Source organism: Ixodes scapularis, unplaced genomic scaffold (assembly GCF_016920785.2).
Source record: "Ixodes scapularis isolate PalLabHiFi unplaced genomic scaffold, ASM1692078v2 PGA_scaffold44__24_contigs__length_19508400, whole genome shotgun sequence".
Taxonomy (NCBI): Eukaryota; Metazoa; Arthropoda; class Arachnida; order Ixodida; family Ixodidae; genus Ixodes; species Ixodes scapularis.
Genome location: NW_024609873.1, coordinates 2,351,441 through 2,369,072, shown reverse-complemented (window position 1 = coordinate 2,369,072; position 17,632 = coordinate 2,351,441). Strand labels below are relative to the sequence as shown.

Genomic DNA, 17,632 nt, shown 5'->3' with positions numbered 1-17,632 from the left:
CCGTCACACACAGCTAGTGGAATGCCTTCTGGCTGGGGCCTCTGCTGTGGTCTGCATGGGGGTGGGTTGGGGCACAGCGATTTTTCTTACCTTCCTCTCTGGGTTATGATTATTCGTTGTTTCCATACGTGTATATGCGTTATCTTGTACTTACGACTACTGTTTGTTTATGTTTACACCTACTCAGCAGCGGGCTAGCAGGTGAATATGCATAAGGGTACTAACCTTTCTGTCTAGCCTTGCAAGCCGCTGAGTAGGCAAACTTTCTGGTGCAAATAAAAAGTATTATTATTATTATTAGTAAGGTGCCTCCAAGTGCCTCCAAGCACGCTCGCCACAAAATCTGTTACAGCCCGCATCAGATTTACCGCCAGTTGTTCAACCGCGTTCAGTGTTGCGTGTGCCTTAGCTTTGGAGCATCCGGAGTTCTGCCTCCACTGCGGTACACATTGCAAACGGAACAGGGCTAGCCTTCAAAAAGCGCAGTGCTGCATCTTCTTTCAGATCCAGGTTCACCGAGGGTTCTTTGTGCCTGCTCATCCCTGGGTCAAGAACTTCCTCATGCGTCAGCAACACGTCATCTAGGGTCTTGCCCTGGTCAAGGTGGAAAGCTACTGTGTCTACCTCAAACTCCATTGGTCTTCCTTCGACTTTGAGTAAGACCAGATAATTCTTGACCAGTACATTATTCAGTGAAGAAAGGGAGAAAACACAGGCAAGCTGGTGAATGACAAACATAGTAAACCCGAGACTTAGGAAAATAAAAAAAAAATGAAATGAACATTGAAGTATCGGACACAGGTTGAAGTTTATTCAACAAACACTGCCTTATATACACGTCCATACCTCCTTCACAATTCACCTTTTGGCGAATACGTGCTGCCACCTAGGCACGCGAATGGGTTTGAGAATAAATGGCTAGAAAACAACGCGCGTGCAAGGCCTCTCTAACCTGTTCGACACGTAAAACGTGAGCCACATCCTGTTCGCCCATTGAGCTGCTGTGACCTAGACACGGTTCCCCCAAACTTGCCTTTGTCCCCATCGTGGGTTATCTTCTGCCCCAAAGTCGACACGAAGAAACCATGTCCCCTCTCTGCTCGGCGAGCAGGAAAAGAAAGAAGGTACTAGAACCATTTACTCTCAAACCAATGTTTCTACAAAAGGTTCATTGCTCGGCCAGAAGAAAAAGAAAGAAGGTACTAGAACCATTTACTCTCAAACCAATGTTTCTACAAAAGATCCTACTACTAGGGGTAACATAACTTCCAACCATATCCAGCACACAAAACAAGAAACAAAAAAAAAAACATGAAACCCAGACACAAAAGAACAGGCCAAAACAAAGGACCTCGAAACCTAACTGCAAAGGCTGCGCAAGCACAAGATGGTATAGCCTCGACTGCCTTCACAGCGCTTGCAGTGAATGAGTACTCGTGCAACCGCCATGGTGTGATCCAAAGCAATTAGCTCAAACTTGTAGAATCTGGCTAACAACAGTCCATGCTAAGGGGAGATGAAGTGTAGAAAACTGCAGCTTTAGGCACAAAAAGAAAAAAGAACCTGCCAGTAACATTAGAAGAATATAGGAACAGGGATGGGGGCAAGGAATTTGAATTATGTGGGGGATGGAGAGTATAGCACCCCTGCCCACCTGTTCCGACGCAACTTCGCATATAACCCGAGCCTATTTAAAGATCTTTATCACATTCCCACCCGATCTGATCAGCATTCCTAATCAGTTTTATTTTCTTATGTTTTGCGACAATGCAAGCCAGTTTCAAATACTCTACTTTTATAATATTACTTTTCCGTACTTCTCACTGCAACATTTTCATGGCGAGCATACTGTTCCCCAGATCACGAGAGCCGCAAACACGTAGCGAGCCTCAGTTTGGGCATCTAGGACGTAGTACGTAGTTGTGCGTCTCGTACGCACCGCAAAATCTGCGTAAAACGATCCAAATTTCTTTCAGCAACCGCTGTGACCCAAGGGGGTATCGGAGGTCGAGTGTGTTAGCGCACCGCAGCTCGTACGGCGAAAGGTCCCGCTGCCAGGGATCCCCACCCCTACCCGTTTCGATCTGTTGTGAGGCACAGACCCCAGGCTAGCAGTCGTACTGTAGTGGCTAAATTTTCTCATCTACAGCCTGAAACGGTATCGCCAGAACCTAGACAGGCCGATCGCACGCTATTTAAAATAGTAAACGTCTTATTTTCTTCCGCTGTGCCCAAAATGACGACAGTGGATGCGATTGAAAGACCAGCGGATAGGCGGGCTACCACTCTTGCCTTTGAATCGTTCGGGAGTCGGGCACCTGCATTTGCACCATGATTGAAGAAACAGAAAGAAGCGACGTCAAATCACATCGACACAGAATCACTCCAAGCTTCCTTGCTTGTGCCCTTCAGCTTTGTGCGCCGTCAGCCGTATCAACGCTAATCAAAATTAACAACGCCTGCCGCGCGCGTTCCGCTGCTCATTCAAACAACAATCAATCAGAGTACTTTGCCGCAGAAAGTTACTTCCGCCAGTTTTAGCGGAATGCGGAGCTCAACCCCTGCTGAACCGACGTTATTCAAGGTATTGAATTTGGCGTAAGGGTAGTGTGTTTGGGGTATGCGAAAAAGACTACGGTATTGACTATGGCGTACGCCGAAATGACTACGATATTGATTTTGGCGTACGCCATAACCACTACCGTAGTCGAAGCGGAGGGGTAGTGAGATCGGCGTCCTACACCGGCATTCATCTGGCTTGAAAACAACTTGAGCGTTGGCTTGGCTTGGATGTCAGCTGCCCATTGTGCTTACTTGAACTTCACGAAATCCTCTAAATTGAGCAGGCTGCTTCTTGACTTCTGCTGTCGGCGCGTATGTCTGCAATAGACTACTTCCATAAAGCCCTGCATGCAACACGGCGCGCGTTGCACTCTGGGAACTAGTTGGCCAGGGAGGAGGGTGGTATGGTTTCGGTTTCGATCGACACGTCGACAAGAGATGATTTTCTGGTCCCGAGAGCGTCATTTGTGGTCTCTAAACTAACCTAAATGGCCAGGCCTCGAAGCTTTAGCACAAGCCTGAGACGTATAGCTTGTCTTAACACATGCTTATTGTATTTTTGTTCTTGAGCCTTCCTGTTAGCGTTCCAATCGAGGTATGTGGACGAGCCAGTGCTGGGAATCTCGACGCTGCGAAGCTCGGGGATCTTGCTTGTATACGAATCAACAAGCTGTAGCAACCAATAAGTATGCATTCATCGAGCTCGCGCCTTTACATTAGTGTTGTTGATCAGGAAGTTTGTTTGTTTCGTGCGTCCATAGACGAAATGTTACTTTTTGCAATTACTGTATTTCTTAATACGCCTGAGTATGCGATGTAAAACTCGGAGGCGCCATTGAAAAGCTCAATTTTGACACACTTCTTATCTCTTATCTGTACTGACCCGCAGCACTGCACGAAGTGAAGTCCCCACCCGCTTGCATTCCATTAATATTCAACATCGCGTATGCACATAAAGTTATCCTGCAATCATATAGGCAAATTCGCACATACAGACCGTTTTGAAAAAGCAAAAGTCGAGCACTTGTGTGAAGAGTGTCGCACCGTTCCCCGGAAGTGCGACGGACGGGCATGAACCCCTATGCGCACCACATAGGGGTTCATGCCCGTCCGGCGCACGGTGCGACATTCTTCACACAAGTGCTCGAACGAATTCAAAGCGCGTTTGACGGTTGCTAATGGCCATAATATTTGTTTTGTGTTTGTTTTTTCTCCTGCCTGAGTATGCCGAGATAATTTCAGACGCACCGTTCAGGCACAGATCTTGGGCGTCAGTAAAAGCTCGTCCAAAAAGGCTTAGCGAGGAGTAGGGGACGCTTGTTAGGGCCTCCGTCGTAGCTAGCCGATCTCAGCATTTGCGAGAAATTAATCTTCTACCAGCATAAAATTCGAGTGGGAGATATATGATGACACGAGGAAGACATCATAGTAACTTTTGTGCTGTAGTTATGTCGAATTTATTGCGTTTCCTTAAAAGTTCATGCGTAAACGCTGGACTAAACTTTGATACCCTGTGAGGATGCGGCTTTCTTTTCGCCCAATGAAGTAACAAGAAGCGGCCGTTGAGCAAACAAAATACGTGTAAGGCCCAGATGAACAAATTTCAGTTCTAGTTCAGTGGTACTAGACGGGATTATTGAAATTGAGCTCAAACATGCACTCGTAGGGTGAGGTGACTAAGCCACGTCTTACTACGTTCGCATACGGACGCACAATATCCGGTGTTTCGGGAACCAAAAAAAGTGTCCCGGTCTTCGTTTTGCATCCCTCGAGAATGAGTCTATTGTACGTTCGTGAAAAGTCAGATAATCGAAAACGCAAGCAGCGGGTTCGGTCGCGGAGTGATAGCATGAGGTGAAGCTGCTCAGTCGAAACCGAAACTGAGTGGCCAACTAGTTCCCAGAGTGCACTGCGTGGAATTTCGCCGCGATGGGAAGCGTCGGTTTTGGAAGTAGTCCATTCGGCGGTTTCCGAGTTCGACGATTCGGAAATCATGGGTGTACCACCGCAACACCCTCTTAACACGATTTCGGTAGCCGTAGGGTGTAACAAGGATGTACGAAGGGTGTAGGCCTTTCCGTACACCCTTGAATATTCAAAAATCATGTAAAAATGGTGTAGGAAGGGTGTGAGCTCGGAAAAACACCCTTTTAACACGAACATGGGTGTTGAAATTTTTAGTGTGTAGTTGACAGCTGCGTCGGAGTGTTTCCAAGGAGACCTGTCACAGGTATGGCCAGAGCGCATGCCAGTTATCCATGTTCGAAACAATATGTGTGATATTGTAGCTTATAAGTGGTGCAGAGCCATCATGTATAGAACCAACAAATGGAGTATGCTTACCGAGCAGGAGCCTGCCATCGTCTATCAGCCGGCCTTGCTCGAAGTTGCTCCGGAGCCACGAGTAGCGCCACGCGAAGGAGTTGTGCACCGACCCAGGATACCGTGGGTCGATGCTCATCACCCGGCAGTCGGCGTTACACACCTGCAATAGTGAGACATATGTAGACATTAATTTAACTGAATCCACAAACAGCTGATTGCACTCATTGTCATGGGGCCCTGTCAAACACTATTTACATGTTGAACAACACACCACCATAAATTTTGTGGTTTACAAACTTAAAATATTAAGACAGCGCAAAAAAACGACGGAATATTAGATGAAGGAGGACACAGACAGAGCGCTGCCTGTGTTACAAAGATTAAAATTATATGATAAATAGCCACTACCTTTGATCCACGTAATAGTTTAGGCAAATTTGTTTTTTTCTTCAAAGGAGAGTTCACACTTTATCATGCAGGACAGGGACTAATGCTTAAAAGCCTAACACGACATGCAAACAAACAGATCGAAAGCTTTTCAGCTAACAAACCCTCCCTTCCTTCGTCGAACAAACGCTTGTGCGGAGGATGAACGAGTGCTAACAATTCATAACTCTCTAAAACGGCATATCCACACCGTATTAGCGTTACGCTCTTTTTCAAACCCATTCAGAACAGGCATTGACCTATAACTAAAAGCGCGAGCTAGCTGCTTTGGATAAAGCCCCAGCGGCTGCACGAGCGCTCGTGCAGCGAGTGCTCCAGTCAAGCCGTTCGCGCTTGCAGTCTTCTTAGTTAGTTCATGCTAAGGTGAGACGTAGTATATATGTGATCATATGTACCTCCATCGCGTTCAGAGCGTAGAATTGTTTGCGGCACCATTACGCCGCCTTCGTGACGGTGGGGTCGTTCTGTGACGGACCGACGATGGCGATCATCGTCCCGTCGACGCAACCGATGACGCCGGTATCCTGCCGAGCCGTTGGAAGCCCCTCTCGACGTCTTCCCTCTTGCCGGTTGTCTGGGAAAAGTCGATCCAGCCGCGCCGGATCCCCAGGGGCTGCACAATAGCGAGGGACACAGCCCGCACAACAATGCTGACTGTAGCCTGATTCCTCGCTATGTGCTCGTCGCTCGCCACCCATGCTCTGAAAGCTCCCCGCACAGTTTGCTCCCCGTGGCTAAAAGCGAAGTGCGCACAACACTTGCTGTTCCACAGACATCACCTCTGGCTCCTCGCGCAGTTGGTCGCACTAGGGTGCCTTCATGTGCGCTTTGCTTAGGGTGGTGGCATCTCGCCATTTTGTCACACACGTTTATTTTTATTTTTTGTTCAGAAGCGCGTGAAAGAGCGTGTCCCTGCACGCGCTTGTGGCGCTGACTGTGCTATGGCGACATTTTGTTTTCGTCGATTTCTTTGCGTTTTGCCCGTGAGCGCGTGCTGTCGGCATCTGGTACTACAAAGGGTGGCATATCACCCTAAACAGAAGGACATTGAGGCACCCTAGGTCGCACAATCAACGGACCACATTCTTGGTGAGACGCTACTGCCTCCGAAAAGCTTCCTCCGGTAGTTCAAAGGCATCGCGGTGTCGCGGTGCTGCCGGCGGAGCCTTTCCGGAGGGAAAAAAAAAGTTGAACAATAGAAAGACTGTCGCTCTGCCTCCGAGACGCCGTGTTTCCAATTTCGCTACCGCGAAGAGACCATCGACAGACACGTTCCCTTTTCAGACGAAACACCGAGGAAACGATACGTCAAAGTGTTGTCACTTCCGGTGGGGGCGGTTCGCCGTCTCCGCCCACATTTTTGTAGGGAACTTTCGTCATTCGAGCCTCAACCAATCAGACGCGATGTCGTCACTTCCGTTTCTTTTAGGAGAAACGAAACATTTGTCCAACATAGGTCCCCTGGTCCTAAAGGCCCGTTCACACTCTTGCGACCGAGAGAGACCGAGAGAGACCAGAACTGTTTTTAAGCCTTTTGCGACTTCTTAGAACCGCCTGCGATGCAGCGGAGCTGGTCACAAGAAGTCGCAAGAGGCTTAAAAACCGGTCTGGTCTCTCTCGGTCGCAAGAGTGTGAACGCGCCTTAAGACGTCGTAAGAGGCTTAAAAACCGGTCTGGTCTCTCTCGGTCGTACTCGGGCAGCAACAAAAGAAACCGCTCGTCGTCGAGATACCAGAGTGGGAGAGGGGGAAATCGGAAGAGTGGCGAAAAGATTTTCCTTTTCGTTGAAAAAAAATAATTTACGACTTACGTCAACTCTTAAGGACTCGTGAAAAATATCGGGTGGACGATCTTTGAAAATGCGACAGCAACATTTAATTAAAAAAAAAAAATTACACCATCTTCCCGAGGGGAACCATAGGGTGATGCGGAGCATCGCGGATCGTTATTAACGGTGTTAGTAACGTTGTTGAACTTCACGGTCCCGAACCTCAGGTTCTGCTGCTCGACGTTCACGAACCAACGCGGCTTCCCGTTCTCGAAGGTCGGGTTCCGCCACTCGCTTCGTACGTTTACGTTGAACTTCACGGTCCCGAACCTCAGGTTCTGCTGCTCGACGTTCTCGAACCGCCGCTGCTTCACGTTGTCGTAGTTCAGCATCCGCCCCTCGAAGTTGACGAATGGACGCCGCTTCTCGTTGCCGTAGTTCGGTGTCTGCCGCTCGCTTCAAGCGTTTGCGCTCAGCGTCGCGTGCCCTTCGCTGCGCAGCTTTGTTTTCAGTGGACGTAGCGTTGCTGTTAGTTTGTGGGGTGGTGCTGACGCTTGCTTGCGCCAACCCACTAACTGACGGGACTGTTGCTTCCATCACACTTCATCGGAAGAACGGAGTGAAGCGGAGTCAACAGCGGTGAACTGAACGCGCGCAAAAAAATTGGTTTGCTCTTTATGTTTATACAGCCTTGATGGAGATGCGCCTCAACGGGTAATCGGTCTCTTAGCTGTAGATGAGAAATTTAGCCAGTGCAGTACAACCACTAACCTGGGGTTTTTAACGTGCATCACGCAGTAGTGATCACACGAACGCGTGCCGGTACGAAACTCATCCAGATCGAAAAAGCGCGCCCTGCCGCTGCTTATATTCACACTTGAAGGAGAGGAGACTAGAGGAGGAGAGTTGCGCATGCGCGCGTGGTGTGAGTAGAAGCGAACGCACGCGAAGTGCACGCAGCTGGTAGAGAGAGAGAGCGGAGAGAGTAACGCGCAGCTGTTGGAGAGAGGGAAGGAGGAGAGTTGCGCACGCGTAGTGTGAGTGCGGACTACGACGCCGCGGGACATAGACCCGAGCAAGAGATGCTCCGCATCTCAAATTAGTGATAAACCCCAGGGCACCTGCCATGAACCGACATGTCACGGGAACCGATACTGCAGATCGTGGATACTGTAGATCGTGGTCAGGGACCACGGTGTCAGGGACTGAGTTATCGCGTGCGGTAAACACGTGGGAACTGACAACAATGCCTCATGTCGCTGGAACGACGGGAACCGACGCCGCAGATCGCGGTCACTTAAGCCAACACCACCTAGACAGAAGGCCTCCGCATGGTTTCCTCTTCCTCTATGAAACGTCAACACAGTCGGATCGCGCTCGGTCGGCTATTGGACCCGAGCCCGACCTTCGACGCGCTGATTGGCCACGAGCCGCAGCCGAACACTGACGCAGCACTCGTGCCCAATCTCTCGCCTCGATCGATCTGACTATGATGACGCGTGTGGAGGCCTTCTGTCTAGGTGGTGTTGCTTAGCCTGAGACTAGAAGCTCCGCCTTCAGCACGAGCTTTCTGCCCTTGCTAGCACTAGCGTGAACGCGCAGGCACGCGCAACCAAAGCACTGCGGAAGCCTGCGAGCTCGTGCTGAAGGCAGAGCTTCGATGAACGGAGCATAGTGATGGGGCGAAACTCCGGATGTTTGGGTTTCGGACTGTTTCGGAAGATTCCGAAACTTTTGGACGGAATTTCGATTGTTTAGAAGGTTCAGCAGTTTTGTTGCTATCTAGCCAACATGGCGTTGTGAGTGTTCAAAAATCTTAAGCATTGATACATACGGAAATTCGATCAGTTTTTTGCTTTATTTTCTGCGCTATAGCAATACATACAAGGTGGTGAGCGGTGTGTGGGGTCGGAGATCCTAGCTGAGGCTGCAGGCGCGTCGACCCATCGATCGCGTTCTTGATCGTGTTTCATCGACCGGCGATGTTTTATCGACAGATTGTTTCATCGACAAATCGTTTCATCGACAGCTCAGGGCCCGTTTGCTCGAAGCGCTAATCGCGGCTAAAGTTAGCCGCAGTATCTAGGAGAGGGATTTTTTTAAATCACGTGACTGGGCTCGGTAGGGATGCGGGGAAACATGGCGGGGCCCCAGTGAGTGAGCGCCGCTCGCTTTGGAAATAATATGTCGTTGTAGCTGCAATATCGGGCGCGTTAGTCAGCAACGAATGGTGCAGGAGGCTTTCGCTTTGCTTTACCTCACTTAAACCGCAAAGCATGGGCAATGACATCGCCGCAATTTTTAGATAGTTTTTCGATTCTGGGCACTCCTAGGCCTAAATTAACGCGATAATTGTCGACATAGCAACGTCTTTGGAAAGCGGATTCTTGATAGCACACAAAAGCAGACGGCGTCCCAATATACCTTTTTTCTAAATTATCCAAGCACCGAGGTGCATGCTACGACTGTAGTTGCACGCGTCGCACGTGCTGGCGTCTGCAGTAGTAACCGTTCTAAAGCAAAAAGTATACAACAAATTTTGCCTTGAACGAGCGTTAGTTAAAGCCTTATTATGATTTTTTACTTCAAATCTTTTATAAGAGGAAGGCCAGCGCGCGTGGACCGTAGAATTACACTTCCAGCGTTCTCCTCGCGATGCTTGGATAATTTAGAATAAAGTCTATTGGGACGCTGTCTGCTCTTGTGTGCTATCAATACCCGACCGATTGAGTCAAGGCAATCCGCTTTCCAAAGACGTTGCCATGCCGACAATTATCGCGTTAATTTAGGCTAAGGAATGCCCAGAATCGAAGGACTATCTAAAAAATGCGGCGATGTCAAAAGCGTTTCGACCAATCGCTGACGCGTCTCTTGTGACGTCGCGCTCCTTGGCCCCGCATCGGTCACGTGAGCTCAGCTTCTTCTGGCTTCTCCCGCAACTCTCGGGGCGTCGCCCCAGTCGATCCCGGTACGATTATTACCGCGACTGTTTAATTGATTTGCGCGGCACACAAGCGCCGGTTTCGGCTGAAATTTGAGCAACGTGGCCTGAGACGTGCCTGGAACCCAGTTCAATCGCCAAGAAGATCTCCGAAATTGCCTTCATTGTCCCTTTAAGCCCCTTCCATGGTAACTTCAAAGCAGGGTTCACACCTTTTGTTGTGTTGTTTCTCAAAGTTGGTTTAAGAAATATTTTTTTCTTTATTAAGCCAAGCCGGTAGGATAAAAAGATATTTTTTGTCGCTTAGCGGTTCCTTTTTGAATCACACATTGGAAAGTTTTGCCTTTATCTTATTGGTTGATGGTGGTACAGTCGAACGCTAGTTCCTGAAGACGTTTGCTGTATAAAGCAAACATTTTAGCCGTATCAGTATTCTGACTGTCATCATGGAGGTAATTCGTTCGAACAAGGGTAAGGCGAAAGTTTTGCTTAACGGTTTCGACTACGTGCAAAAGCAGTAAAAAAAGGAGTGGATCCGGTGGCAGCGCCGTAAGCAGCGGACAGGCGGGTGCAAGGGAGCAATAACTACGGACCATGGTGTGAGTATAACAATCCTTGTTTTAACAGCAGAGAATAGCTACGGGCTGGGGCATATTTCTATGTTTGTGTTGCATGCTATTATGGGATCTGTAGTTTTCTTCACATTGTTGAGCAGAAAATAGGGGTTTGGCATTTATTTGGGGTAAAAATGATTTTGTGGATGTGCTTAGACTCTAATGTTTTATTTATTCATTGATTCTTTACTTTTCAAAATAATTAATGTTGCCTATTAGCAAAAATATATCTTCTGAACAACGAAGACGCACCGCACGTACGTTTCAATAAAGAGATGGAGAGAGGTAAAATTTAGGATAGAAAAATAATGAAGAAGATCTGTGTAAAGAACTGACCAGGAGTGCTCCCATGCCCCAAAATACCACTTCTGTCTATCCGTTCGTCCATAATACTTACTGGCTATTTTACAATTTTTCCTTCACGTGCAATTAGGCGTATTTTCACTTTCCAACGTGAACCGATTTTAACTATTATCCGACTTTATCTTTTTTTTAAATATTGGCAAAGGAATGTAATTTCCAAGCTGATATATTTCAATGAAAAAGTAAGAACTTGTTGAATTATGAAATTTTAAACTGCCATGGTGTTTTCTAAGTAAGCAGCGTCTCATAAGGCGATCTTCCTTTTTCGGCATTACAGACCACTCGCTTCTGGTCAGTAATGGAGCATAACCATGCCAGCGACTTTAACGACGTTAAGGTGACGAAGATAAGAATGAACCTGAAAAGAAAGGCGCAAGAAACGTTGGAACCACCAAGCAAGCTTTTGGCCCAGGCGTTATGTAGTTCGTCAGCTGCTGTGCGGGCAAATATTGCAAGCCTGGAGACTGTGCGTCGCGACTTGCGCCAGCAAAGAAGCCGGCTGCGCCCAGCGGAACCAGAATCCACGGCTAAGCTCGAGGTCGAGGATATCTGGGCAACGACCGGAGGAGAAGTGCCACAGCCGTTCCTTATTTATGACAACGGATCGGAGCGGAAGGACCGGATGCTCGTCTTCGCCAGCAGCGAGCAGCTCAGAGCCTTGAGCACGACCCCAACCTGGTATATGGACGGGACGTTTTCAGTCTGCCCCGCGCTGTTCAAAGAACTCTACGTGCTCAGGTGCGCAGTCGGAGAAAGTTCGGTCGCCTGCGTCTACGCTCTCCTTGCTGGAAAGAGCCTCGCGATTTATGGAGAGCTTTTTCGGGCCGTCCTTGACGCATGCGAATCAAAAGGTTACCCTCCAGACCCCAGCGTCATCGTGAGTGATTACGAGATGGCTGCGATCCGGGCAGCAAGGGAAGTCTTCGGACCAGACTTTGCATCCAGGGGGTGTTTCTTTCATCTGTGCCAGAGTACCCATCGCAAGGTAACGTGCGGTTATACAGCTTCCAGTAAACAATGATTTCTATTTCATCCTTTATAACAAAATATATTTAATATCACCTTATTGAAAGCTAATTGGAATAATGTGAAATACGATAGGCAAGGAGAGTTATTAGGGTGCGGATGCGCAACATGAAATTACCAATAAAAGTGTTGTAGCGTTTAAAATGTTATGTTCCCCCTCGCTGCTCGCATTTATGTGTATGCATAGGTGTTTGCTAATTTTACATTTCTGTTCACCACAGCTACGTGAGCTGGGTCTGATCAGCAGGTACCGGACCGACGACGCCTTCAGGAAGGCTTGCGGGATGCTTGACGGCCTTGCCTTCGTGCCTCCCGACCTTGTACCATCTGGACTTCAGCACATTCGTGACATGGCACCCGACGACATGGCCGAAATACTCGCGTACTTTGACTCCACATACGTGAGCGGAACGTTTCGCACTGTTTCAAGAGCGGAAGCAGATGGACGACTGACAACCACCGTGCGCCGCCGACGCCCCTGCAGTTTCCTCCGGAGATCTGGAACGTCATGGAAGCAACGCTGCGAGGGGAGGACCGCACAAACAACGCCTGCGAGGGCTGGAATAACGCCTTTAAACACCTCGTTGGGCATTCTCATCCGAGTGTTTGGAGGCTCATCGAGTGCCTGCAGCAAGACCAAGAGGCCGCCAGTACAACCTTGCTGCAAGTCAGCCGTGGAGAGCCGCCCGCTAAGAAAACGAGAAGGGAGACAAGCCGACTGCAAGGCCGACTACACCACCTCTGCACGGATTATTTGCAGCACAAGCAGCTCCCCGTGCTCCTCGAAGCAGTTGGGCAGTGCATTCGTTTTTGAGCCAAAATTTTGACTTAGGTAAAAGTGATGCTATCAATAAATTGTTGTCCTCTTTACAGGCATCCCGTTTCTTTTTTTTTACTTCCGGCGGTATTAATAGACAAACTACTGGATTCCTCACTTGCAGGAAATATGCATGATAAATTTGATAAATATTACATAAAAATGTTAATTTTCTCTACTAAACTGACGAACTCTAATATTAGTGAAAATGAAATGAGAAACACCATCTAAAAGCTTTTCTATGAAAAGAATAAAACATTCGGTGAGCTTTTCTCCACCTCGGCTCAGGGTCCGGTGAGCTTTTCACCGCATGTGCTTGTTTTTCGGTGAGCTTTTCTCCGGTGAGCTTTTCTCCGCCGCCCGATTATGTGACGCTAGAAAAATTGTGCATTTATCTAGTAGCGCCATTTTTCTCCGGGGTTTCGAGGCGGAGCTTCTCCTGCAGATATGTTGGAACTAAAGATGGTCACGAACTTTCGTCGAGTCGGATTTTTACGTCGAACCTCTAGGTTAGAATGGTTGAACGAACCTTCGAACGCTTAACCAAGTTTTACAAGGTTTGACCAAAGAATATGTGCCTTGGTTCGACTTTGTGGACGGTGTGGCCAGACTTTGATACAAACATGTCTAGGTTCAGAGAAAATGTTTTTACGGAATAGGTTGTTTTATTTTATAAATAGTTACAATCAACTGAACATAATTCGAATATCTTAAAAGTTAATAACAATTCTTGCTATATTACCAAAACAACCAAACAGTGCTGCCCTTACTAAAAGTAGAATGTTTGACTTGATCATTTGGTCATCACCTTCCAATCCAAAACCAAATGAATACCATTTTTTCTTTCCGCCAGCTTTGCATGATGGTCCATTTACCTCGTCTCTTCATACTGGCTTGTGCAGGTCAGAAATATCGGTGGTTATGAAAGAATCGAGTTGGATGGACATCTTAGAATTCTAAATTATTATTTAATATTCTGAAAGCGACTCGTAATGAATACTTATAGCGATTGTAGGAGTATGGCAGATTTTTTGACCCACTCCTACTGGAGAGCGTTAATCCCTGCGGCAGAATATCCATCAGTGTTTAATAATGTTTTTTTTTAAATAGTTTTTTTGTAGGTGATGGAAGTGTATTTTATGACGTTCTACGTTGCGAGTTTAGCCCTATGTTTCCCATTGTCATGGAGCCTACTGGAATTGTAAAGTTAATTGATTCTTTGAAAGTATCATTGTCATGCGGAAGCGATAATATTAACTCCAAATTTTTAAGACAAACTAAAATGTACTCATCCTTTTTTTGGCCAAACTTTTCCAGCAATCTCTTGAGTGTGGAACGCTCCCACTAAAATGGAAAACTGCGAAGGTGGTTCCACTGCATAAGTCCGGTAAAAAGCATTCTCCATTAAGTTATTGACTTATTTCACTAACAAGTATTCCCTGTAAAATAATGGAGCACATACTGTACTCTCATATTTTTAATTACCTAGAATCAAATTCATTTTTTGCCCCTGCTCAACACGGCTTCCGTCGCTCATTTACTTGTGAAACGCAGCTCCTTCATTTCACCCATTCTTTGCATGCTATCCTAGACAAAAACCACCAGGCTGACTGTATTTTTCTCAATTTTTCTAAAGCATTCGACGAGGTTAATCATAAGTTACTAATGCTTAAAATTTCTTCATTAAACCTAGATCCTAATTTGTTAACCTGGCTGGAATGCTTTCTTGCTAACCGCTCACAGTATGTAACTCTAAATGGCAATAATTCATCTCTGACTGATGCGGTATCCGGCGTGCCCCAAGGTACGGTTTTAGGCCCGCTTCTTTTTCTAATCATTATTGATTTACCAAGTTGTGTTTCTTCTTCCATGCATTTATACGCAGATGACTGTAACTTATCGGGAAGTTCATGATGATGATGATGAAGGCCTTTCGCAATCTGATTTAAATAATATTACGTTTTAGTGCAAAAAATGATGTACGGAACTATACCCTAACAAATGCAAACTAATGCGGGTTTCTCGGTAAGGCGCGCGCCCTTCAGCATATGCACTAACCGACATTCAACTTGAATCTGTAAACTCTTACCGTTATCTGGGTGTTACTATATCATCGAATTTAACATGGCAGCATCATATCGATATAATAATCGCCAACGCTAACCGCATGTTAGGATACCAACGACGGAACTTCAGAACGGCCCCAGTTAACTTAAAACTTCTTTATAACACACTTGTACGGTCAAAATTGGAATACGCAGCCTCTATTTGGGATCCTAACCACGCCTTTATACATGAATCTCTTGAACTAGTTCAAAATAACGCCGTACGTTTCATTCTGTTTAATTATAATCGAACAGCCAGCATATCACAAATGAAGTTCAGTTTGTTGTTACCCTCTTTGTCATTGTGTAGAAAGATTTTTTTCGACTGTGCCTGTTTCATAAAGTGTATCATTATCAGTCGCTGCGAGACCCTTTCTTTACATTCTCTTCCCGTTTGAACCATCAGAATAAAGTTAAATTAACACGTTGCCAAACAAACACTTCTTTTCATTCATTTATCCCGCATACATCAAATGACTGGAACCACCTTCCAGCAGATATCGCAACTATACCTGATTATTTCCTTTTTCGCCAATCTTTGTTTACATTTCTGTTTGATGAGCCAACATGAGTCATTTTATTTTGTTCATTTTGTTCATAACAGATGTTGCTTACAGCTTTTGCCAATCGCAGTGTATTTTTGATATTTGAATTTCTTGCCGAATGTTTTTTGTTTTGTCATTTTGTTTTATTTCTGTTTGCTTTGCCCCTCCCCTCTAATATGCTTCGGCGCTTGAGGGTATGTACAATAAGTAAATAAATATAGATCTTTCATTATAAGCTTGACCAATGATTCCAAGGGTGGTTTCATCTCAAATTGAACAGGCTAAAGGGTTAATTTTTTCATTTTGCCGAAAAAAAAAATGTTTTGGGGGCATTTCTCAAATGAAGAAGGGCGTAAACCGCAAGTTCTCCAGATTTTTTTTTTTTTTTTTGGTTTTTGAGTTACGAAGCGTAGAAGCCGCAGTGGCAGAAACTAGTATTTTTGCCTGCCGTCGCAGGTTTCGTGTTGAACAGCCTCTGCTGCCGCTACTATCTTTCCTCTACCATCTTAACTTTTCCTCCTAATTTAATAGGTACTATAAAACTATCTTGATGCATTCAAATATTTTTAGGAATTTTTTTTTTCTAAAAAAAGTTTCAAACTCTTCAATTAGGTCGATTTTTGGTTAACTTTGACAGGTCCTTACTTTGTATTTAAGGTAAATTTTCTTTCTTTAGCTCTATAGAACGCCCAACGCAATCCCATTATAGATATAATACCATTATGATCTGTTGACTAGCCGGTCCGTCACCTTCAGGTTAAAGTTGTGAGAAATAACGAATGTCAAAAGTTTAAAGTCGATTTTCTAAGAAAAAAAAATTTATGTAAATTTTGTTTTTGATATCGTAGTCTACTATAAGAAGAAAAAAAAACTAGAAATGTAATATTTTGGTTTTATGTCCTCTGCTTGAGCCGCAATCGTGTGAAATGTGTGCTCATCTGATTAAAATGCAGCAACCTTACCGGCATTATGAGCCTCTATGATTTCGAAATAATGTTTTTATTTTTGTTTACGTCTTCAAAAAGGCCCCTCCGCAAGACTGCTTCTTGCTAGAATGTGAAGTCTGTTTGAAAACGAATGACGCATCTGTGGCTAAGCTAGGACTCGAACGCGAAGGCGAACTGGTGCTTGCCTTGTGGGAATGCAATAACAAGGTGATAAAAAAAAGAAGACGTTTGGATGCCACGGTTTTGTTAACGAGTTTCAGAAAGGGACAACAAAAATACATTCCCCACTTCTTCATCAGACGCGCCCAGCGAAAAGCCACATGGCTGGAGAAAGCGCATGTGAAGTCACGTTCCGTCATCTTGCACTTCGAGTTGGCTGAAAACTGGAGTGCCGTGATTCAGCGCGCCGTGCAAGGACATAACTGGAAGAGCAAGATATGGCTTCCATCTTTGCCTGCGTGGCTAGTGAGCGACGACATCGTCCATGATTGGTCCCATGCGTTCTTTGCGCTCAACATTGCGAAAGGGCGACTGAAGGAAGTAATGTCTATTTTCACGCAACTCATTTATATTTCAAACGGTGCTCCAAGCCACTTCAAAAACAGGCACCTGGTGTACGAATTCCAGATAAAGAAGGTTATCACCAAGTGGATATTCTCCGCATCAGGGCACGGGAAAAGCTCGTGTGATGGCGTCTCAAGCATCAGGCATCCATGTGTAGCTTGACAATTAAAGTATTGTGCTCCATAAAGGGGTATTCACACGAGAGAGAAATCCCCGGGATTTCTCCCCGGCACGCGCATCCCACGACGAAAACGTCAGGCTTTGCGATGTGCAAAAGCCTCGCGTTTTCATCTCGTGATGCGCGCGTGCCGGGGAGAAATCCCCGGGATTTCTCCCTCGTGTGAATACCCCTTAACGAACGCGCAAAGCGTCGTTGAGGCACTCAGACCGAAAGTTAAAGGGATCGTTCTACTCATAATCGCCAGAGAGAAGCTTACGCGTTTCCGGGAGCTCAAGAAAAAATCAGTGGGAGAAGGTAAACCCACCCAAGGGGCATCCGATCCTCATACGTGTGGAGGAAGACACTGGAGGAAGGCACCTTGAATGTTGCCCTAGAAATGCTTTGCGAAAGACCAGAGGAGCTGTATATACGTGTCAAGGCACGCACG

At 46.3% G+C, this 17,632-nt stretch overlaps 1 protein-coding gene and 1 pseudogene across 1 annotated transcript in view; one reads left to right on the top strand and one right to left on the bottom strand.

The window, feature by feature from the left end:
- Positions 1-11,999, bottom strand: part of LOC121837486 — a 44,063-nt gene extending 32,064 nt beyond the window's left edge. Inside the window, exon 1 of the mRNA XM_042293082.1 lies at positions 11,950-11,999. Within this exon, the coding sequence (XP_042149016.1) occupies positions 11,950-11,999 (50 nt within the window). The remainder of the gene's footprint in view (positions 1-11,949) is intronic.
- Positions 12,000-12,189: 190 nt separating this feature from the next.
- On the top strand, positions 12,190-12,860 carry LOC120850077 (annotated as a pseudogene).
- Positions 12,861-17,632: the final 4,772 nt, after the last annotated feature.